General features: G+C 41.2%; 1 protein-coding gene across 1 annotated transcript in view; it reads right to left on the reverse strand.

Moving 5' to 3' along the window:
* ITGA9 (integrin subunit alpha 9) overlaps positions 1–23,888 on the reverse strand; it is a 297,598-nt gene that overhangs the window by 222,468 nt on the left and 51,242 nt on the right. Inside the window, exons 9-14 of the mRNA XM_084620253.1 lie at positions 23,075–23,212; positions 20,035–20,140; positions 18,698–18,792; positions 15,472–15,562; positions 14,877–14,922; positions 10,657–10,811 (exon numbers count right to left, since the gene is read on the reverse strand). Of these exons, the coding sequence (XP_084476379.1) occupies positions 10,657–10,811; positions 14,877–14,922; positions 15,472–15,562; positions 18,698–18,792; positions 20,035–20,140; positions 23,075–23,212 (631 nt within the window). The remainder of the gene's footprint in view (positions 1–10,656; positions 10,812–14,876; positions 14,923–15,471; positions 15,563–18,697; positions 18,793–20,034; positions 20,141–23,074; positions 23,213–23,888) is intronic.

Raw genomic sequence — 23,888 nt, forward strand, 5'->3', positions numbered from 1 at the left:
AGAGGATGAGTAGCACCTTGGATGAGGAGGCCCTTTACCAGGAATGTGAGAAAGCACGAGTAAAAAAATAATCCAAAAAATTGTGGAGATATTTTACTCACCCTGTTGAAAGAAAACAAACATGCTTTGTTTTCCCTCCACATCACCATAAACTAAGGACCAGATGTCAACAAGAACTTGGTATTTCCCGGTTGAGTTATAATCTTATTAGCATTTAGAATTTAACTAGAGGTAGTTGTTTGTATTTCATTTCCCTTTATGAATATTATTCCCCTGAAAACTACAGAACATGCACTCCATAGACCAATAAACTATCAGCAGGGGGTCTTCTTTCATTCTATTCTATCTGGTGCATAGTTCAGTAAAGTTTGCTGTTTTGTATTTTGATACTATTGTGGCCAAAAGAAGGCTTCTTCTCTGTCTACCCAACAATTTGATTACTGGTTGAATAATCCAGATGGATTCTACCTGCCACCCAAGTGAATGCAACAATGTCTGAGGCCCTGAACCAGCAAAGAAATCAAGCTTTTTTCTTTTAGTAGATGTCTGTACCACTAAAGTCAGTGGGAGTCTACACAAAGCACAGGGGCCCTTATATTAGTGGATCCTATTGCAGGATGTGGTCCTCAGTGATTTCAGCTGAATGTTAAGACAATAAAGGGAACATCAGTAGATGACCACCAACACACGGGTTAATTAGTCTGCATGTGATGTACGAGACAGTTAGCTCATGTCTGTTTCTGTGCATTATTACATAATAAGGCCAAACACTGATTATCTGAGCAGAATTTTAATTATTTCCTTAAATGTGTACACATCTGTTTTGATTTTTATATCAAATTTGATTTAAGCCAGCTAACTGTTACTACTACCTCTAAACGACAATAATCTTTTCAAAAGACTTTAAAATTGTTAAACAAAAAACTTCACATAAAAGTTTTCAATCCAAGAAGAAATTAGTGTGTTTGTTTTTTTAAATAGGAGAACATTCTGAGCTCTTTAAAACACAATTGTTGTCATTGGCCTCACTTGGGCCATGTCTATACACAGTAGTTGAATCGGTTTAACAAATCATTTTTCAAACGGGTGCAAAAGGCTCTGTGGGCATTCTTATTTCAATTTAAAATCAGACTTATTTCAGTTTGGCTTAAATTAATTCCTAATCAACTGAAACTAAACCAAAATAAGCCTGATCTACACAAAAATAAGAAAAGGAGTACTTGTGGTACCTTAGAGACTAACACATTTATTTGAACATAAGCTTTCGTGAGCTACAGCTCACTTCATCAGATGTGAGCTGTAGCTCACGAAAGCTTATGCTCAAATAAATTGGTTCGTCTCTAAGGTGCCACAAGTACTCCTTTTCTTTTTGCGAATACAGACTAAAATGGCTGCTACTCTGAAACAAAAATAAGAGTGTGTCCCTCCAACTCTCTGTACCACTTTAAAATCACTTTTAAAACAGTTTGCGTAAAACGATCTGATCCTGTGAGGTGCTGAGCACCGCAATTCCCACTGAAGCTGATGGGAGTTGTGTGTGCCCAACAACTCAGCAAGATCCAGCATGACACACATTTTGGCCTATTTTTAAAGACAAAAAAAATCCATTTTTGGTTTTAGGTTGTACAGACCCCATACCCAATCCTGTCTCCTCTTTTTCGTTTCTTAGGAGACCATTCCTGCCTACCTTTGCTGAGACTACAGCTATGATATCAACTGCAGGAACAACTGTTGCTGCAAAAGACAAGAAAATCTGTGGGCAAATCCAAGAGCTGTGCAGGCAGTAAACAAGGCACTGCAGACACTCCTCCCCAGCCTCGGGGCCAGGACGAACTCCCTAGACCTCAATGATGTAAAGCTAGATAAGAATGGCTACCTAAATTCAATTCATGAGTGTTTCCTAAACCTTTTAAAATTCTCAAGTAGAAATGCAACATTTAGAAGCTCCTGTCTAGATGACCAGCATAATATGCAACCCAAATATTAATGAGAACACTGCACAGAGCCTCTAAACAAAACCATTCCAGTTACCATCCTTCTATAGCAACTGTGGATGTTTTTGATTAATACATTTCAAATAGCACATTTCACATCTTTTTCCCTTTTCTTTTGGCAACTTATTCCTATGCTACATCCAATGATGTCTATGAAATACTGAAATACTATGAACAAGATTTTTTTTCTTTTTTGCTTCAAAACAAAAAAGGAACCAGGGTGGGAAAGTAACTGACTAGTTCATAAAGCACCCTCAGCGATTTAATTTATTCCCATTCACTTTGAGTATTGGGTAGTAAGTTTTTGCTACTAAATTAACTCTGACTAGTAACCTTTCAGAGTCTGCCAGGGTACTCAAACACATGCATGCTCTTAAATGTTTATGGGATCTGGTCTTTGACTTCAGAAGTTAATAAAAATTTGGCATGCATGCAATCGGTTTAGATTAAATTTTGAAATGACCAATCCTCTCCCCAGAACTCAAACCTAATCTCTATAAAGGTTGGATAAAACGGCATTCAGCAGTATATTTTGTTCATTTGCAAACAAGGCCATTCACCAGTACAGCAGACTCAATGTCCCAGTAAGTGCCATAGTTAGATACTTGCTGAATAAGGAGTAGCGGAGACACCGAATGATTTTCATTCTCAAGTGTCACATACCCACTTACACACTTCAGTTGTGGGGGGGACATAGATCAGCATTCACGCTGCACTCCCCATCAGTACCTGGCCCAACCCGGGGAAGCTCATGATCCAACCAGTGGACCAAATTCGGTGATCAGTCCTGGTCACAGTGCACGTACGCTAAAAAGAACTGCATTAGGTACCCCTGCTCCACTTTGTTACAAGCAGCAAAATACGTGCTTTCAGTGTAACATCGCGTATTTTAGATTACCTCTTCCTTGTTAGTGTTACCCTTAAAGTCCCCACAAGGCATGCATGTGTGTCCCTCTGAAACGGACCTCAGCAACCCTGAGAACAAAATGGCTCATGGGTCAAACTTTGCCCACAGAGAACATTCTTAAACATCTAAAGGTGCAGCGCTCAAAAAACAAAGGCACTCTAATTTCATTGCTGCATACACCACATCCCCTATATCATATGCGCCAGCCTAGATGACAATGTCTAGGGCCTGCGTTAAGGAAAAGAATCTCTTTTTTCCCCCTACTTCAAACTTCTTCCTCTCGAAGCCCTCTATTGCTGCCAACCCCCTGCAGAGTAGGTGACTAGAGAGCGGTCTCTGTGGGGCCCTCCTTTACTTGCCTCACAGAAGCACTGCCTCCATAGCACTCACTAACATGATTTCGGTCCTGGCCCAGGCATGCACATTAAGTGGAAGTAACAAGAGGCAGAAAGAAAAAGTCTGTGGTATTTCTTGCCCAAACTGAAGCAAGCTGCAGATGAAGACGACAAACCCAATTTTGTAGACTCAGAAATTCTGGAGAGCGTGGATGAGTATCTTAAACCCTGGCGGCTTATCCAAACTGAAGAGAAACTCGGAACCACCTGAAGTGCACCAATTACGAGTTCAAACAAAGCGTAGCTCCACCCGCAAAACCACGCTAGAGTTGGGCACAATCAGCTGTGTCTACCTAGGGAATTCTCTTGCAGTGGACTAGAATGGGGTGATGCAGGGCAGAAGTTGAATGCATTGACTGAGCTGTGTGAAGGAGCTTCCGCAGCATCTGTGTACACAATGCCTAGCTCCAGCCAGCCCTATAACCTGTCATTTTTTGAAGCACAGAAAATCATCCAATTCACACAAAAGCGTTTTTTTTTTAAATTAAATGGTAGCTTGGCATTTTTTTAATCTGTATAAATAAATTATCCTGTCTGCGAGCATAGCAAGTTTCCTTTCATTTGCCAGTGGCTAGGCAAGTAGCACGGTACCTTGAAATATGGGAGACCCAAGCAGCCTCCATTTTCCTGTTCGGGGCCTTCAGCTGGGAAAGGGGTATTGTTTGGAAGTATGCTGGCAAGTGTGCTCAGACGTGTGTGTATTATGCAGGGAAAGGCCACACCCAGGCCAGGAACAGTGCTCCAGCCTAAACTGTAATTCAACCTGGTAACATCAAGCTAGAATTGTTACCCTGTCACACTAGGCAACATGGTTTAAAGGTCAGTCTTAGCTAGCTTAAAATTAGCTAGGGTCTTGAATTCACAGACAGCACTAAGAAAAGGAGTACTTGTGGCACCTTAGAGACTAACCAATTTATTTGAGCATCAGCTTTCATGAGCTACAGCTCACTTCATTGGATGCATACTGTGGAAAGTGTAGAAGATCTTTTTATACACACAAAGCATGAAAAAATGGGTGTTTACCACTACAAAAGGTTTTCTCTCCCCCCACCCCACTCTCCTGCCGGTAATAGCTTATCTACAGTGATCACTCTCCTTACAATGTGTATGATAATCAAGGTGGGCCATTTCCAGCACAAATCCAGAGTTTAACAAGAACGTCTGGGGGGGGGGGGCAGGAAAAAACAAGGGGAAATAGGTTACCTTGCATAATGACTTAGCCACTCCCAGTCTCTACTCAAGCCTAAGTTAATTGTATCCAATTTGCAAATGAATTCCAAATCCGCACAGACACACCCCTGGAACCCCGACCTGGGATATTCTATCTACTACCCAAGATCCATAAACCTGGAAATCCTGGGCGCCCCATCATCTCGGCATTGGCACCCTGACAGCAGGATTGTCTGGCTATGTAGACTCCCTCCTCAGGCCCTACGCTACCAGCACTCCCAGCTACCTTCGAGACACCACTGACTTCCTGAGGAAACTAAAATCCATCGGTGATCTTACTGATAAAACCATCCTGGCCACTATGGATGTAGAAGCCCTCTACACCAACATTCCACACAAAGATGGACTACAAGCCATCAAGAACACTATCCCCGATAATGTCACGGCTAACCTGGTGGCTGAACTTTGTGACTTTGTCCTTACCCATAACTATTTTACATTTGGGGACAATGTATATCTTCAGATCAGCGGCACTGCTATGGGTACCCGCATGGCCCCACAGTATGCCAATATTTTTATGGCTGACTTAGAACTACGCTTCCTCAGCTCTCGTCCCCTAATGCCCCTACTCTACTTGCGCTATATTGATGACATCTTCATCATCTGGACCCATGGAAAAGAAGCCCTTGAGGAATTCCACCATGATTTCAACAATTTCCATCCCACCATCAACCTCAGCCTGGTCCAGTCCACACAAGAGATCCACGTCCTGGACACTACAGTGCTAATAAACGATGGTCACATAAACACCACCCTATACCGGAAACCTACTGACCGCTATTCCTACCTACATGCCTCCAGCTTTCACCCTGACCACACCACATGATCCATTGTCTACAGCCAAGCTCTGCAATACAACCGCATTTGCTCCAACCCCTCAGACAGAGACAAACACCTACAAGATCTCTATCAAGCATTCTTACAACTACAGTACCCACCTGCGGAAGTGAAGAAACAGATTGATAGAGCCAGAAGAGTTCCCAGAAGTCACCTACTACAGGACAGGCCAAACAAAGAAAATAACAGAACGCCACTAGCCGTCACCTTCAGCCCCCAACTAAAACCCCTCCAACGCATTATTAAGGATCTACAACCTATCCTGAAGGATGACCCAACACTCTCACAAATCTTGGGAGACAGGCCAGTCCTTGCCTACAGACAGCCCCCCAACCTGAAGCAAATACTCACCAGCAACCACATACCACACAACAGAACCACTAACCCAGGAACTTATCCTTGCAACAAAGCCCGTTGCCAACTGTGCCCACATATCTATTCAGGGGACACCATCAAAGGGCCTAATAACATCAGCCACACTATCAGAGGCTCGTTCACCTGCACATCCACCAATGTGATATATGCCATCATGTGCCAGCAATGCCCCTCTGCCATGTACATTGGTCAAACTGGACAGTCTCTACGTAAAAGAATAAATGGACATAAATCAGATGTCAAGAATTATAACATTCATAAACCAGTCGGAGAACACTTCAATCTCTCTGGTCACGCGATTACAGACATGAAAGTTGCGATATTACAACAAAAAAACTTCAAAACCAGACTCCAGCGAGAGACTGTTGAATTGGAATTCATTTGCAAATTGGATACAATTAACTTAGGCTTGAATAGAGACTGGGAGTGGCTAAGTCATTATGCAAGGTAACCTATTTCCCCTTGTTTTTTCCTATCCCCTCTCCCCCCAGACGTTCTTGTTAAACCCTGGATTTGTGCTGGAAATGGCCCACCTTGATTATCATACACATTGTAAGGAGAGTGATCACTTTAGATAAGCTATTACCAACAGGAGAGTGGGGTGGGGGGAGAGAAAACCTTCTGTAGTGGTAAACACCCATTTTTTCATGCTTTGTGTATATAAAAAGATCTTCTGTACTTTCCACAGTATGCATCCGATGAAGTGAGCTGTAGGTCACGAAAGCTTATGCTCAAATAAATTGGTTAGTCTCTAAGGTGCCACAAGTACTCCTTTTCTTTTTGCGAATACAGACTAACACGGCTGTTACTCTGAAACCTGTCATACAGCACTACAGCATACTTAATCCACCTCCTGTCGACATAGCACTTTCTGCACTGGGGGTTAGGTCAGTATAACTATGTCGCTCAGGGGGGTGGATTTTTCACACCCCTGAGGGATGTAGTTATAGCAATATACTTCTGTTTTGTAAACCTGCCTTTGGTAGGACCTAAACTCAACCTTTTTCTAGACTAGATCAGGCAAACCCAAAAAGGGGGAATCAGATATCTGCCAATTCTTTACGCTCCTCCCCTTTTAACAATGTATGCAGTAATATTGCCCTTACTTCCCAAAGAAAACTGTTCCCTTTCTCTGTCACCTGGGGAATAAGGAAAGCAACGGTAGCTACTATCGAATGCGGAATTGCTCATGACTATATAGAAAAAATGGAGGCCCCAAAACACACTGGAAGACGGAACACCAAAGCCATGCCTGAAGCAGCTTTCTGGTCACAACGAGGGAAGCGAGGAAGAGCCTCAACCAAACACTGGGATTTATGAAAAACAAATAACTAAAAAAAGTTTCCTATTTCTGACCATCCAAAACCCTGTGAGGTAATGTTTTGTCTGGGTATGAAATACAACCAACCACCTAGCCTTCTAGCGCATGCTGCAGCAAAGAGAAAGGTCAGACAATGACTGCCCCACCATGCAAAGCAACACATTTCACTATCCTATGCCTCTTTAACTCAGCCCTACCTACTTCAGCTGAAAAAGACGCTGAAGATTTCAGTCTGCACAAAGTGCCCATAAAATAGATGGGATTTGTACTCTGCGAATGAGACAGCACACTGTGGAAATAAACACTGGTCTACAAATAGCTGTGAAAGTCCTAGTAGTCCTGCAGATAGTGCTGGAAAAAACGGGGAGAAAAAGGTCCATATTTAAAATTTCTTTGACCAATCCAATTAAGTTGGAGACAGATTTTCTTTATGGGTCACTGAATTAAATAGCAATACATTAAAATAAACATTTTAGAGACGAGTTTATAATAGAAAGAATAGGATAGTGACAGCATGTTCAGGACAGACTTGTAAAACTGTGGCATGCAGATGTGACGCTGGTAAACCAAGTGGCAGCTCTAGCCAAAGCTATAGGCATTAGCTCAGACCTGACAAACCCATAGCTGGAAACCCAACTAGCTATGTTAGTTTTGTTCAAAAGAGGTATTAGTCTTATAAGAATGCATTTAGTGTTTACATTATGAAATGCTTGTAAGCTGCTACATGCATTAATCTCACTCAGTTAATCTGTACTCCATGCTAAAAGAAAACATGTAAGCTTTGCTTTATAACTGTGAAAATGTTTCCTCTGAATTTGTGAACCCAAGCACGGGAATTGCCCCACTCACTCAGGAGAACTATCAAAAATTAAGTCGGCCATAAGACAAACACTTTGTTCATTGCCCCATCGACCCACGGAGAATTATGTGCAGAAGTACTTGTCTCATCAATTTGAATGCTGGAAGAGGGAAATAAAAGCAGTTAAGATGAAGATTTTTCATCTCTTTCTGGTTTGAACTCTCACAGGGCCAGAGACATTAAATGAAGGCAGAGATCCCCTTGGACTACCCCTGGATCTGCCCTGAAAGACATTTTTGAATTGATAGATTACTACATCTCTGTCATCTGTAGGAATCGGAGATGGTAACTCATTTGTGTGTATGTATGTTTGCTTTAACCTGTAAACAACTCATTTTTCCTAGTTACTAAACGTTAGATCGTTTCTTACGGGACTGGCTACAGACATGGTCTTTAGTGTAAGATCCAAGGTACCAACTGATCTGGGGTAAGTGACTGACCTCTTGGGACCGGAAGCAACCTGAATATTTTGTGATTTTTTATGTAAATGACCATTTATCATTAAGTCCAGCTTGTAAGATAGTTTTAGACAGTCCCCTTACACTCTCGAGGCTGTTACAGTGGTCCAGGAGTTCACATTTGTTACTGGCTTGGTGAAATGTAATGATAGAACACACCACCAGTTTGGGGTATCTGCCTTGGTTTTGACCGTCTGCCCTGAAGTAAGCATTCACGGTTGTGAGCCACTCTAGACAGCATGAGATAAGTACAACGGCCACAATTTTCAAAACAGACCAGTGATTCTGAGTGCCCAACTTCAGATGTCCTATAGGGGTCTGACTTTCAAAAAGTGCTGAGCACCAACTTCCTGTATATCTTCCTTTAAAGACATCTAAAACTGAGACACCCCAAAATCATTAGTCCCTTTTGAAAACCTTGCCCATGAGGCTCCGATACATAATATAATTATTTCCTATCTGTATCACCACAGCGCTTAGGAACGCTAGTCATAGACCAGGACCCCATTGTGTTAGGTGCTGTACACATTAACTCATCTCCCATATATATGTTTTAATGCATAAATTGGGTCGAAAGACTTTTGAATCTAAACATATTTAGCTGAAGCAGTTTTTGGTATTAATTAACCCCTTCTCTAAGATTTAACCAGTTATGTGAGAGGTGTCACATTACCACTAGCCCCCTCCCAAATATTGTTACTAGGAAACCTGTAAGAAATTAAAATGCATTGTTTTATATAAGCTAAATTAAATGCTTATTTGAGGCAGTGTGTCCAAATTGTATCCCAAGAAGTTTTTACACAGTTAGATAATGCTGGCTATGTTTTTCTAACAAATTGCTTCGATTAGATGCATTGTCTAAAAAGACAATGTCTGAGAGTTATCATTATCTACTTAACAAAGAACTCTACTAGGGGATGGGTAACATTTGCCAAAAGTATTCAAATGTTCTTTTAACTGCAGTAAGTTACAACAGGGTATGGTTTGTATCATAATTCAGGGAAATTAAACTTGCTCTCATCTGTGGTATGCTGCAAGAAGATTAGTTCCCTCCAGAAATATGAGAATGCACTTGAATGAGAAAGGGAAGTTTGTTTCTTAACACCTGGTAGAGCTATACAAACGGAGAACCAAGGTAAAGTTTTCAAAAGGGCCAAAGGCCTATTTTCAAAAGCGATCTTTGACACTCAGGAGGCTAAGAAAGCCAATGAGATTTAGGCCACAAGGTGCTTACAGTCACTTTTGAAAATGGGACTTAGGCCCTTTTAAAAACTTTACCCTAAAATAGAAAATGGGAATTAAAATGGGAATTAACATTTTTGGATCAACCAGAGTTATCCTATCTGGATAAAAGTGCTTTGCTGAACTATACATTAATCTGTGGGATTTTGCAAGAACTCTTAAGAAAGGGAAAGGTTCAGCCATACAAATTCTAGCCTTGAACCCTGGCCTTAGAACCCAAAAAGAGATTAAGCTTTGAGCAATTTTGTTCTCTTTGAGAAGTTTAACTATCCCAGACTCAGGTGATAATGGGGCAGATCCTGGCTAGCCCTAGTGGCTAGCAGCTGCTTCTTACTTGTGCACAGTACAGGGGAGGGAATAAAGAGTCCGTCCACCCCTTGTGTGGCCCACATAAGGTCCAAGAAGAATTTCACTTTGTACAGTCAGGGAAGCACAGGCACTCCAAAGGTACTTCAAAGAGGGCAGGGAATAGGTGGAGCTATGGCTTGCCCCCTCTTTCTGCTGGCCAGGCACATAGGAGAATATGCTACAAATATGAATATGCCCTATAAAAGTTGCTCCCTCTGGAGCAGCACAGCTCCACACCACTTCCGGTGCTGGACAGTGCCAAAATGGCATGATCGAGTCCAAACTCTATACCACAGCATTATATTATTTATGCATACATACATACATACATACATACACACACACACACAAAGCATTATATGTACCTATTATATAATAGATATATGTAATATTTCAACATGATCATAATACTGCTTTGTACTTACACAGTTCCTTTCATCCAAGATTCTCAAAGCTCTTTAAAAATATTAAAGAAGCTTGAAAATATCCTTGTTAGTAGAGTAAGAATTTTTATTTTATACCCATTGCATAGATGAATAAACTGAGACACTGTAAATTATTTGCCCAAAGCAGCAATTGGTGTCAGCAATTAAACTGAGGAATCCTTTAAGCACGCCTCATGTATCACTAAAACCCAGCCTTCTCTAGAGTTACATATGGCATGAGAACCATTTTATGGACACACATTACCTATTTCTCCTGGAACACGTTTGCCGTTGAAAAGAAAGCAGACTGTGACATTGAGGCAGTTCACCTGCTGCAAGCCATCATGGCACTGGGGAGCTGTGATATTGATGGAAGCTGGCAGGAAAATGGAGAGGTCCATTGTAATGACAGGTCTAGATCTGGAGACCAATGAAGAAGTATAATTTAGTTTGGCTTCAGAGGGATGTTTCTCAACCAGATGAAAATAAAGCAAAATTGGTAAACACTTGGTATCAAGTAGACATTAAAAAACAACACTGTGAACCTTAGAACAGATTCGGCGTTCTTCTAGCACTTCCCTCAGCCAGCAAGGGAGACCCATATCCTACTATATCAGTGGCTGAAGTGAGATATCAGATTTTTGTTGATAAACTGTACTTCCAATATTTGAGCACACCATGCATGACCAGATGTGACCAATAATAAATAATCTCTAGTCAAAGGTGTATTAGAGACTTCATGATGAGAGGGGAGGGTAATGAGATTAGCGCATTAGAGACCGAAGACAATAACCTCACTTAGGCATGTTCACTGGCTAGGGAGCTCAGAAGAGAAAACGGCCTGGGGCCAGGAGGAAAGGGTAAGCAAACACTAATGTTCCATATAATGCTCTAGCAGCAGCATTCATTAAGCTAAACTTGAGGAAAAACAAGGGTGGGGTAATTTTTCTTAGTAGTGCCAGATGCGTTAGGTGCATTACACTCCCACCATGGAGGGTGGGGAAATGTTCAGCTAATTCCCCCATGCCATGCACTGGCAATTTACAGTCCTCCTTTGACTTCACTGAATTAAGTTCTGACAGTTCCCCGTGTGTTACGAATGACAGCTTTCCACTTTTGCAGCCTATGACCTGGGCTGTTGCTATGGTTATTTCAGGTTGAAGAAGAGTTCAGCCAGAGTCATGCCTCAATCACAGGGCCATGAGGGCGAGGTATTGGTTTTCTGTGCCACGTGACCCAGTAAGTGCAGAAGGCTTGGAGCAAGGGGTTAAGAAATGAAGGCCCCAGTCCTGCAATGAAAATCAGTTTCAATGCAGGATCAGAGCCCAATACGCATGAACTGTTATTCTTAGTGCTTTCAGTTCTGCAGCTCTTAAGTACGAATACATTATTCCAAAGGTAACTCAAGTAATAAACCTCCCACACACTCCAAAAATGTGCAGCAAACAGCAGATTCAGTTCTAAGGTGGGCTCAGGAGCCACGCACTGCATAGGAGCAGACAACATTAGGACTCACTCTACAAGCCATTTACATTTGGGGGCTGTGGTTTGTGCTAGTGGTTATAGGCACTTATCAACGCGAGCAACTCAGTCTCTGATGGCAACTCAGTCTCTCTTAACAGTATCTAAAACTAATAATGGGAGTTTGGTATCCATAGAAAAGAGGAAAGAGCAAACTTCCCAGGATCATCTCACATCATGGAAGTGCCTGCACTCAGATGCTTGGGGAGGGGGTAAAATAGATTAACTTGTATATTTACCTAAACATACTATTTTGAAAGCTATGCACTGCATGATATCTTTCAAATTAGCCTTTTTAATGGGTATATATCAAGTTGCAATGCACACACAGAGGCACCATCATCAGCCCCAAATCAAAGTGGCTTCCACAAAAGCTTTTTAATATCATTTGGCAAGACATATATTGTTTTTGGCCAAAAGAATTTACAAGAACTACTGGGGAAAAAAGTATTTTCCTTTACCCTAATCTGAATCCAAACGGCAAGCACAGCACACTCCCTGACTGGCAGTAGCTGTAATTAGTTAGCCTAGACACATGATTAGTCCATAATGCACTAATCTCTAAAGAAATAAACAGGCACCAATTCAGTGATTGGATTCAGGTTGCTACAGTATGTATATTTTCTTGGTGATGTCACAAGAAATCTTCCACCATCGGGACTGGCTCGTGTGTGGCCTGTGGACATGGAGTGAGCTGCTCAGTATTGGATCTGAAGGTCAGAGATCAATCTGGGGCCAGGCCAGGTCAAAACTACAAACTCAGAGTCTGTTACCAAATTGAGAACATGAGGCAAGAATTGGGGATGGGCCAGGCCAGTGTCTTTCACCATAATCAGCAATGATCTTAAGTCAGAGACAGTAAACCAAGATCAGGGTTGGGAGCCCAGCCTAGGCCAAAAGCCAGGAGTCTGGAATCAAGGCAAGACACAGAAAGTGACGTCTAAGGCAGACACACACTGGAGGTCTGCATTTTTCAGTCAACTCCCTGAAATGGCTCCCTGGTTTATAGGTGGAGTGCCACCCAACCAAGAGAATCACAGAGGGCTGTTGCACATGCCCCTTAGAGTAGAACTTCCTGCAGGGCTTAGTCTCTCAGGTCCTCTTGATGGCAAACATGCCAGGCCTGTGGTGGCAACAAGGCACCTGCCTTAAAACCTGCAATCCCTGGTTCTAGGCCCATGTGGTTCTTATATCCCGTTTATCTCTTCACAACAACACTAAAGCAGCATAAGCGTTTGCACCTTTATTTCCTTTTCAAGTTATTTCTGAGGAACAGAGCTCAGAGATTCCATCTGTTGATGTTTCACAACATTTGATGAAAAAGCTAGTGGCTTCCTCTGTTTGTCTGAGTAACAACAGAATATTAATGTTTCTCAAAGAACACAGCACCTGCACCATGAAGTCAACAGGATTTTTTCTAGTGAACAGAAACAGGGCTTTCCTGTATCTAAAAGGATACATTGGGGGATAGACTCATTCCACAACTCTTAATTATTTCTCCAGCCCCATATTTCTTCTATTAAAATGACCATTCCACAAAAGCTTCAATCCAGTTCCATCCAGTTCTTGACACTGTTGTTTTATTAAACATTAGACTGTTTATTCAGAATGTAGTTATTAGCAAAAATAGCCCAAAATATGAATCAGCATAAAAGTAAAAATTTCCTCTTCCAAGGGCGCCTTTCATCTGAGAAAGTCAAAGTACTCTGCAAAAAATTAATTTAGCTGCACTACATCCCTGTGAGCTACTGTATGTAAGTATCATGAACCCCATTCATAGATGTGAAAACAGACATGAAAGTTCAGGTGAGTGGCCCAAGGTCACACAGCAAGTCAGTAGCAGAACCCAGAGTTCTCAAGGGCAGCCCAAAGAACAGTAAATTGCAGCAATCTAACCTCTTGATGTAGCCTCTTGATCTCTTTTCTAATGCCATATTAGAGATATCATATTCCATATTTAGTAACATGATTTTGGAGATTTGATAGACACCTATATTAGCAGCACTCAACATTGTGCCACATGAGCTTTAGCCATTGCACAGGTCATTTATCATCTTGACTATAACCCCACCACCTCCTCCTCCTCTGTGGCTGCCTGATATTCACTTGCTGCCCCTCAAAGTCTACCCAACAAAATGCAGGAAAAAAACATCTTCCTCACTTGTCTCTCTAACTGTTTCAATACCCTCCTTGAGTCCTTGCAGTGACTTCCAGTCTCCTGCCACATAAAGTTCAAATTCCTCATCCTTACCCTCAAAGTTCTGCCCTGCCTATGCCTCACTATTCTAGCCCCACTACATCCTCTTCACTCTTCCAATTTGTCACACCTTGTAGCTTCCCTGATCTCCACCACCAACAAGCAACTCCATGGCACCTGCACATCTCAAAATAGCTGTCCAGATCCTGCTTGCATTGCAACCTCACTCTTCTTCAAATCCTTCCAGGCTCACTTCTTTCCCTCTAAACTTCCAACACTGAGCTACATTCCTACACCATCCATTGCTGCCCTCTTGCCACAATTTTTGTTTCCTTAAATCAAACAATATTTGTACAGATAAAAACAAAAAAAAAATCCACACAAATTCAAGTGACTATATAAACAACTCAATTATCTTTCCATAAAGGAATCCGTGAGGTGTGTATATCAGTGATAACAAAAGCACATCTCAATCTGTTATTTCTATAACCCTTACTCACCCCAAACTACCAACACCCATCTTTTTATTTGGCATCCCTTGCTGTGTGTCTAAATTAGATAAGTTCTTTAGGGTTGGGTCCCATCTTTTATTTATTCTGTAAGATACCATGCACACCTAGTGGGTACAGTATACAAAATAATCTAACTTGTTTCTTCTGACCATAATGAAAAAGAAAAGAAAAATTATTGTAGGAAGACTGAGAAACCACATAACCAATAAACAGGAACCAGAAAAACATCATACAAATGGAAGAAATTGATCTCACCTTAGAAGCACCACATTGTCTGACATGAAGGCCCCAATGGTCACATCTGAAAACAAAGTTTCATAACTTTTATTGTTACAATGGCATTTGAAGGACACAGAAACCAAATCCTTGTAGTCTGTTTATTCATGACAGTTTTTCAGTTGTAAAATATGTACGAATAAATAAAATATTTCCCCATTCCCAACTTAGTTCTGCCAATCAATACATCACGTTTGTTTTGCCTGCACTGGGACTGCAAAATTGGGTTCTTCAGGTCACTCCAGTTCTCTCTTTTTGTATCATCTCAGCTCAATTTTTTTCCATTAAACAGAAACGAAACTTCTTCCTAGGAAGCTAAAATTCTCAACTTTGTTTCTCAGCCCTGTATCATAGGTTCTAAACCCATACAACTGAACCTGGGGTGTCTATGAGATAGACTAATAATGTCAGCAGCTTTCACTGAGTGAGGAAGACAGACAGACACCTACACTTCACACTGTAAGCTTTCCTGTTACTGATCTGAAGGAGCTTTAGTAAGCAATATGGAAACTACTTAATATACTATATTTATCTGCTGCTTTTTTTATTGTTGTTATAATCATAGTAAACATACCCGGATAACCATTTCCATCCATATCAACTCCTCCAGATATGGATTGGCCAAACATCCGCAGCATTGGGTTTATAGTTTGCCCAGACAGTTTCTGCAACAGATAGTATAGAAGTGGAATCACCAAAAGGAATCAAAATTAATATAAAGCACCACTTTATGGCTCTTCTCTCAGGGCCCGATTCTCATTTACATTGAGGCCCCCTTTTACTACCAAAGCACTATTGGAACCTGACCTTACAAACCATGATCCTGCAAACCCTATTCATACGTGTAAATCCCATGATCTCTTAAGTGAGAAATTGTTTTCTGGTCTTGACTTGAGTTAAAAGTTAGTGTTGATTAAAATAATACATAAATTACAAATCATTCATATAGATAGATAGATAGATAGATAGATAGATAGATAGATAGATAGATAGATAGATAGATAGACACACACACACAAAAAACGAACAGCATATCAAATATATTATTTATAGAAGACAGGGTCTAATTTTGTATTCCACATAACCTTTTCCATCACCTGCAATCATATGATTAAGAGATTTATGGAGCATCATTAAAAAAATTTATGGTTAATTTAATTGAAACATCAAATCTAATATGACCACTTACTCTAAAAAAGAGTTTGTCAACGTGTTCAAGGTCAAAATGAGGGCGATTCATTGCCATATGCAGTTGGAAATTCTGTTTTTCCACGAGCTATCATACAGTATTTGGTACCAGCTCTGATGCCATATCTCATTTCTGTCTCCCCAACCCAGAGGGTTTCTTAAAAATCATTAACACACAGGAACTTTCCTTAAATAGTTAAAAAGGCAAATGTTTTATCTGGAACAAATCAAGATATTAAAACCTCATCTTCCAAGCCAGCCACATGGCCCACAGGCTCCTGTGTATTACAGTCTGATGCAAAAGAAAGGAGATCCGAGTTCAAAAAGGGGTCCAATCACAGAAGTTAGATGGAAAAGTCCTATAACAGGGTTGCTGGTGGTGCTTCACGGTCTTTTACAGGCTACAATACTTCCTTGTCCAGCCCATACAAGAACATTAATAGTAGTCAAAACGTCATGCAGGAAATTCATTAAAAGAGAAAATTCAAAACCAATACAGCAGTCAAAAAAAGAGATCCTGTAAAACAAACCTGTGATCCTAAAGGCCAGTTCTAAAGGGTAAACTATGCTTTAAAACAAACAGAGCTAAACTTTCCCACTCAAGGGCAGTTAACATTAGGCAACTGGAAGAAACTTGTTCCTCACATTACACTTACATCATAGAACGTGATTAAGTTTTTGGGAGGTCCCTAATAGGGTGGTAAATTCTGCCTACAGATATCCCACAGACATCTGCAGGCTATTATGGTATAAATGCTGAGGTATAATGCTGTTCTCCTTTAAGTGCCATGAATGAAAACAGCAAGCCATGAAGCTTAGACAGACAGTATTTATTTAGCACATACATTATGCTGCAAGCCAATTCAGCTGCTTTAGCTCAGAGCCACCCCTAAACTTGCTGTGGGGGAGTGAGGCACAGATATAGATAATGATTTAAAGTAGAAAAGGGAATGAAAAGGGTGAAAATTTATATGATATGGGACACTTCCCCTCTGAGCTTGTTTAAAGGAGGAAATTCAGGGCCTCTGGATGGCTCAGGGGCATGATAATAGGATACACAAAGCCTTTCACCTCAAGGAGGTGGGTTCAAATCCAGGCCAGGTAGGTAAGGAACAAAAGTTGCAAGCATTTAATGGCTGTTTGGTGGCATATGAAAAATGAATTGGTGGCTTCAGTCTAGTCCCTTTGGGATAGGTACTAGGATACATTCTAAAAATACTGCCACAGTTGGTATCCTTACTGGCAGCCTCAAAAGAGAGGCCAAGGAAGGAAAAGGGCACCAGGACAGAACAATGGATGTCTTTTAATCCTCTAGAAGTGGTCTCTCCCAGGCAGGAATGAGGGGCAGGTGTACTGTATTTGCCCACTTTGCTGTGTGAGGGGAGGAGCAAGAACTTCAATCTGCAGCACTGTCAATGTGTCTTTCTAACGCACTAAATTTCCTCAAAAATGAAAAACAAAAACTCCAATCTGGATATGCAGGCGATTAGAAGCCCAGAGTCTCCTACCAAATGAGAAGATCCCCACTTCCAGCAACTATTGTTGAGAAGAGAGTGCAAAGCTGAGCCATACATATGCCACAAATTATCACATTTTAGAAGTATCATAAAACTGTTTTAACTCTCTTTGTAAAAACGATGCATACTGTACATACAGTAAAAGGCAGAAGGACTAATCCCTTACAGTCTATTAAAGAGTCTCCACTGTAACCACTAAATCCTTTATTCTGCTTAAATTGGTTTACTATGTAGGATCTCTCCCAGCAACAAAAAATATTTAGATCAGACCTTCAAATAGCCGGGGGGGGGGGGGAACTGGGCACAAAATCTGCCTTTGCAAAAGCTTGCTAGACAAATATTAAAGACCATGGGGCATGTTTTAATGGGATGTATAGGATTTTATCTTCTTAATTCCCAAGATGCAAAGACTAAATTACCCTAGAATTATATTTAATACTTCATTGCCTGTATGGAATACATAGGCAGTTTTTACTTCATGGTGGTTTGGTAAAGTGGAACCTCAAGACTGCTCTCCTGACACCTTCTCCTACTGGGAGAAGGAGTACCTCAAAGTACCCAAGTGTGCTTCTGCAGAAGGAATCCTTAGAATCTTTTCCTTCTCGCTAAGTCTGGTCCTGCTGGGAAGAGAGCAGGGTCAGATTCTGCTCACTCGCCCCCTGCAAAAATCTGCTCTGCCATTCCAGTGCCTGTGTCTGTCCTTTCCAAGGACTGCTGTCACTGAAATACCCTCTCCCCAAGACTCCATCTACATGGGAAAGGATGCTACATCTGAGAAGTGTATTTAAACATGGTTCAAACAAAATGGCTCATGCTGACCCATTCTGGAATTGTTTGCCTGGCCAGAGAGGATGGGCCAAACGTCATTAGAAACTATGTGCAAAATAGAACGCTGAAGTCTCAGCTCCTAACTAGGCTCAGGTATAGAGTCTGAATTGATGCAGACTACACCTACAGAGACACACCAGCTACAGAAGAAGAGGGAATCAAACGGTGTAGTGAACAGAGAGATTACTGCTTCCTGTCACAATGCTTTACCCATACATTTGGCGCATTTCTGCAGGACCTGACAGAGTGACTCAAACAACAAGTTACCATAGAATACTGCGGAACAATGCCACTTGAGTCTCCATGGTAGATATACACTGCTCCCACGTAGTCATCCTCCTTAGGGGACCCAATGGCGACATCTGCATATGTAAAAGAATGTGAACTGAAAACATGTCACAGTCCTTTCCCTTTCCACTCTTCCCATTTCATCCGTTTACAGAAGCCCACTGCTGCAGGCTGAAACAACTCATCACAAGAAGGAGGATCATGCCATTACTGGTGCACACTTAGCTACAAATAGTTATCCAGTTTAACGAACAGCTCATTAAATTCCTTTTTAATTTATACCTATTTTGGCATCTAAGAAGAAACATGTCTCTTAGTTATAAAAATGTGTTTATTCCCACCAGCCTGCTCCAAAGGCATTTAACAGTCCTTTCATCTGACCAGCCCTGGGTGGACCAGCATTGCACATCAAGACACCACTGGCCCAGGGAGTACAAGCCAACCACTCTGCACTGTGACAATAGTGTTTGAAACACCAAGTTTCCAAAGTCAAGTTAGGTCAAGTGGGTTGTTTTTCCAAACACAGAGGGGAACGAAAGGGCTGCTGAGTGTCTTGGAGGATGTATATTCAGACACACATGCTAAGCCAACCAGTCCTTTTGAAGTCCTTAGTCTGCCAGAAATCACTGCGGCAAACTTGCTGGTGTCAACACTCCATTCTCACCTATTGTTATCACAGTGTATGACCTTGTACAAGACAGCCCATGAAAGAAACTGGACTGTAGGTTACAGGGGCAACTGACAAATAGAATATACAATGGGAGGCATTAAGAGCTACATGTTAAATGTATTTTCTGATAAGAAGCCTCAGTTACGCCAATAAATGGGATATGGGAATAGCCTTGAGACAGAGGATGCCAAATGTTACACAAAAGATAATGTGGTTTTCCTTTTGTTTAGGGACAGCCTAAGAGTCATTAGTAATGACATATACAATGGGATTTTAAAAAAAGCAGAAAGGAAATAGACCAAATGCCCAACTTTGCCCTAAGTTACCCAGGTATAACTCATGTTGAAATCAAGGGGAGTTACACCCATGTTCGGTTTAATTAGTCAAAACAGCTTTACCAGAAAGTGGCATCTAGAGCTTGATTCACCACAGCATTATTCCAGTCTTCAGAAGAGATAATTTCCAAAGGAGTAATGCTGTGGCAAATCAGGCCATCTATTTGAAAGGTTTTCCGATGTGAACTAGAATGATAATGCTTCCACCTCTAATTTGAAATAGGATTTGATGATAAAGTCCCTGTAATAATTTTTTTTAAAAAGCCAGACTTGGCTAGAAACAGAACATGGCAGAATGGAAATGCACTGACCTGAGTATCCATCATCATCAATATCTCCTAGGGTGGCCATGCTTTCCCCAAAGTGTGCATTGTAGGCATTGTCACCGTTCAGAACAAGCTGCTCTTCCAGGACTCCCTAGCAACAGGAAATAGGACAGGCTAAGGAAAACAGAGTGTTGAAAGCTACAGGGCCTCCCTGCCGGAACACACGAAACTCAGGAAACACCTGGGGCAGAACTGCAGTGTGACTTCTGAACTGCTATAGAAGCCCCAGTGAATGCAGCTTGCCTGGATATATAAAACAAAAAAGTTAAACACAATCAATCTAATTGACCCCAAAAGTGATTTGAACTAGGCAGAACACACCACAGGCCAAACTCCTTAGTCACATATCATAATTCAAGAAGCTATGTTCTACAGGAATACCCACATATGTGAGTTCATGTGAAGAGCCCTGGATTTTTCATGACTATGGTAGAACAGGCACCAATTAAGTGACTATGCTAGCTGATAACTACTCCCCTGAACTTAGAACTGAAGTGGGAAAGAAGAGAATGCTTTTAAGAACACAGAAACATCACATATTAATTAATTCTCTATGCTCCAAAAATCCCCCGGTGATGACCTTACCTCATCTTTTTTAAGAACAAGGTTAGGAATTCTGCACGGGATTTTCAAAAGTGCTCAGCCTTGGTCTAAATCTGCTCCCTTGGAACTCAATGAAAGCGGGGTTAGGGCTGTACTGACTGTTTTTGAGAATCCCAATTTTTGTCTCTTTATACCCAGGAAAAAGGACTAATATGAACGATGTAATCAATATGCCAACAGCCAGAGGACTTGTTTGGCTCACTAAGTTTATCCATACATTGAACAACACTATTCAGTTCTTGTCCTGTTGGCATACTGTATCAAAGAATGCAGTTCTTAATCAGGATTTACTCAGGCAAAGCGCCCACCGAATTTAGCAGAGGTTTCCCTGGGCAGAGACTGCAGGATGTGTGTCACAGGATTTGAAAACTCCTAAATTATGCCTACACTATAGCGCTAATACCGACGCTCTAAGCCGAAAGGAGAGAGCTCTCCTGTCGACTTAATTACTCCATCCCCCAAGAGTGGCGGTAGCTGTGTCACTGTGTTGAGACAGCACTGTTCACTACGGTGCTTATATTGATGTTACTTATGTCGCTCACGGGGGTGGTTCATTCACATCCCTGAGTGACATAAGTTATACCAAAGTGGTAGGGGGTAGACTTTGCGTGTTAGAGAGCAAGGGAAAGAATGGATGAATGTAAAATGAAGAATAAAGGACAGCTAGAGTCAATGAAAGAGAGAGAGAGAGAAAGCCCAGAACAAACTGACTTTTGCATTCACATGCCAGCAGATGGCAACTCATGCCCACCCACTTTCTAGCCAACCCCATTTGAGTGAGCTTTAATTTCTTGCAATGCATCCTCAAAAGGAAAGGAACATTTCCACAAGAAAAAAACCCCTTAATTACTCAAGCCAACCTCAAGAGCCCACCTCAAGTGTTCAGATTTTTTCATTTTCCCCCTTTGTGAATGAAAACAGTACATTAATACAGTCTTTTTCTTGGCTGCAGGGAGCTGCTGACATTAAAACAATCCTCCAAGATGAAGTTGGGACACAGAGAATGGGGCGGGGGGAGAAGAGAGAAAGCGTGCACTCCTGTATATGTTACTTGTTTCTTTAGAGCACACACTGCCAGTGGTTAGATATAAGTATCAAATCTATCATAATGCCACATGTTCGGGCTACAAAGTAATACTCTACATGCCATCAGGGTTATCTCTTATGGTGTAAGTGTCATCTGAGTGGTGTGGGTGAGAGAATTGAAATGAAGTGGAGTTGTTCTGGCATCCATACCACAAAAATCCCAATCCTACAAATAGTTATTCATGTAACTTTACTTCATGTAGGAAGCCCCAACGAAGTCAAGGTTGGAGGAAGGAGAAACTGCTAATAGAACCTCCAGTTGTTTTATTTAATACATCATTTATAGACACACATAATTCACCTTTTCACCATGAGCTCTTTGGGACAGGGATTGTCATTTACTCTAGGTTGGACAGCACCTAGCACAGTGGGATCCCAATGTGGTTGACCTCTAGGCACTACTGCAACCAAACATTGAATAAGCAGCAGACCAAAGTGGAATAAAAAAATCAGGGCTCATTTCAAGGATTGTTAATTGACAACTGAATTAACCCAAATGCAAGTCTGGTTTTTCACACAGTCCATAAGACTTGGGAGTACATTTAACTTCCAGCAAAAATATATTATTAAAGTTACAAAAAGGAAGTTAATGTGAACCCAATAGTGCTACTGTTGAATCCAATGAAAAATATCCCATTGACTTAAAGGGAGGAACATTGGGACCTATATGTAAAAAATATAGCTCAATTCTTAGAGTCAGTTTGAAAAGGCACTTTTATAAATACATTTTCCCTGAAAAAATATATGCACTTTATTTTTCTTTAAACACTGTGTACTTATCTTCTTTGCTACTCCAGAAAGTCAAAGTTCAGAATATCACAAGACTACAGTTGTGCAATGTGAAATTCAGTGGTTTCCGTTGAAGGGGCTTTCCACTGTAGGCTTTCAATAAATAGCACCAAATAATAACACAAATCTATTCATTAGTTTCTCTTCACATGGATTCTCAAATCCCTGGTGTTTTGTTTTGAGTTGTGGGTTTGAACGACCATCCAAAACACAAAGAATAACTCTGGTCAAAGCAGCTGATTTTCAGTTGGTTTTGACATCAAAAGCATGGAAATCCACCAATACCACCAAGTTTCAACATAAAACCAGAAATTTTCCCAAGCTTCCTCAAAAGATTCACAACATTTTCATGACCAGGAACTGACTCCTGAGTTTGTAAAAAAAACAAAAAAAACAAAAAAAAACCATGGTACCAGATGATTTTTGCCTGGCTTCATGTTTTGTTGGAAACATACACATGCCATGTATGTAAGACACCAAATTTCTTGGTAAACCACAACTGGGCTGACCCACCCTCTCCACATGCTCATCCACTTTGCATACTCACATTTCCTCTGTTGATATAGACTGTGACTTGACCCTCATCCCTGATCTCAGAAAACATGGGTGCTCCAACCAGCAGGTCTGAAAGTCCATCCGAGTTCAGATCAACTGCACATAAGGAGGAGCCAAAGTAAGAGCCCATCTGTAACCAAGCCGAGTCACAACAAAGCATTCAGTATCTGCCCACACACAGGAGGAAATCATTTTTGTTTTTTTAACATCAAGTGATGACTTGCTGCTTTATCTCACACTAGCAGCCCTAAGGAGAAACCTTAGGGAATTTTTTGGCAAGAATTAGGTACTTTATTATAACTGTGCATCAGCTCAGACAGTTTGTAGAAGGAATAAAACTCACATTCCAAGACATACTTAAAAGAGGCACTAAACGGCCTTACTTTAGAACAGCTTTTGCTTGGCAAATATCTAAAATGAGGAAGAGGAGAATTAGCAGCCTGGCCCAAGGTTTTCAGATGTGGCCAGTGATTTTTGAGGCCCAATGTCACACAACTGAATGGGGCCTGATTTTCAGAGGGTGCGTGCTCAGCACTTGCTAAAATCATGCCACTTTTCAAGCTGTCTCAAGCTGAAGTCCCCAAAAATAGAGGCACCCAAAAATCACTTGTCATTCTTGAAAATCTTTTTCCTAGTCTTTTTAAATTTCTCACCATCAATCAGAAAGAAAAGTAGTGGGCTGACTGCAGGATATTTCCATGCCAAGCAGCTATATTTGCATCAACAGGTTACTTCCAGTTCATGAGATGCGAGCTGACATACCCTTACAGCCCTCCAACTGCAAGCTAGTCAGCCTAAGGCCCTAA

Source organism: Lepidochelys olivacea (genome assembly GCF_965140295.1).
Source record: "Lepidochelys olivacea isolate rLepOli2 genome assembly, chromosome: 2".
NCBI lineage: Eukaryota > Metazoa > Chordata > Testudines > Cheloniidae > Lepidochelys > Lepidochelys olivacea.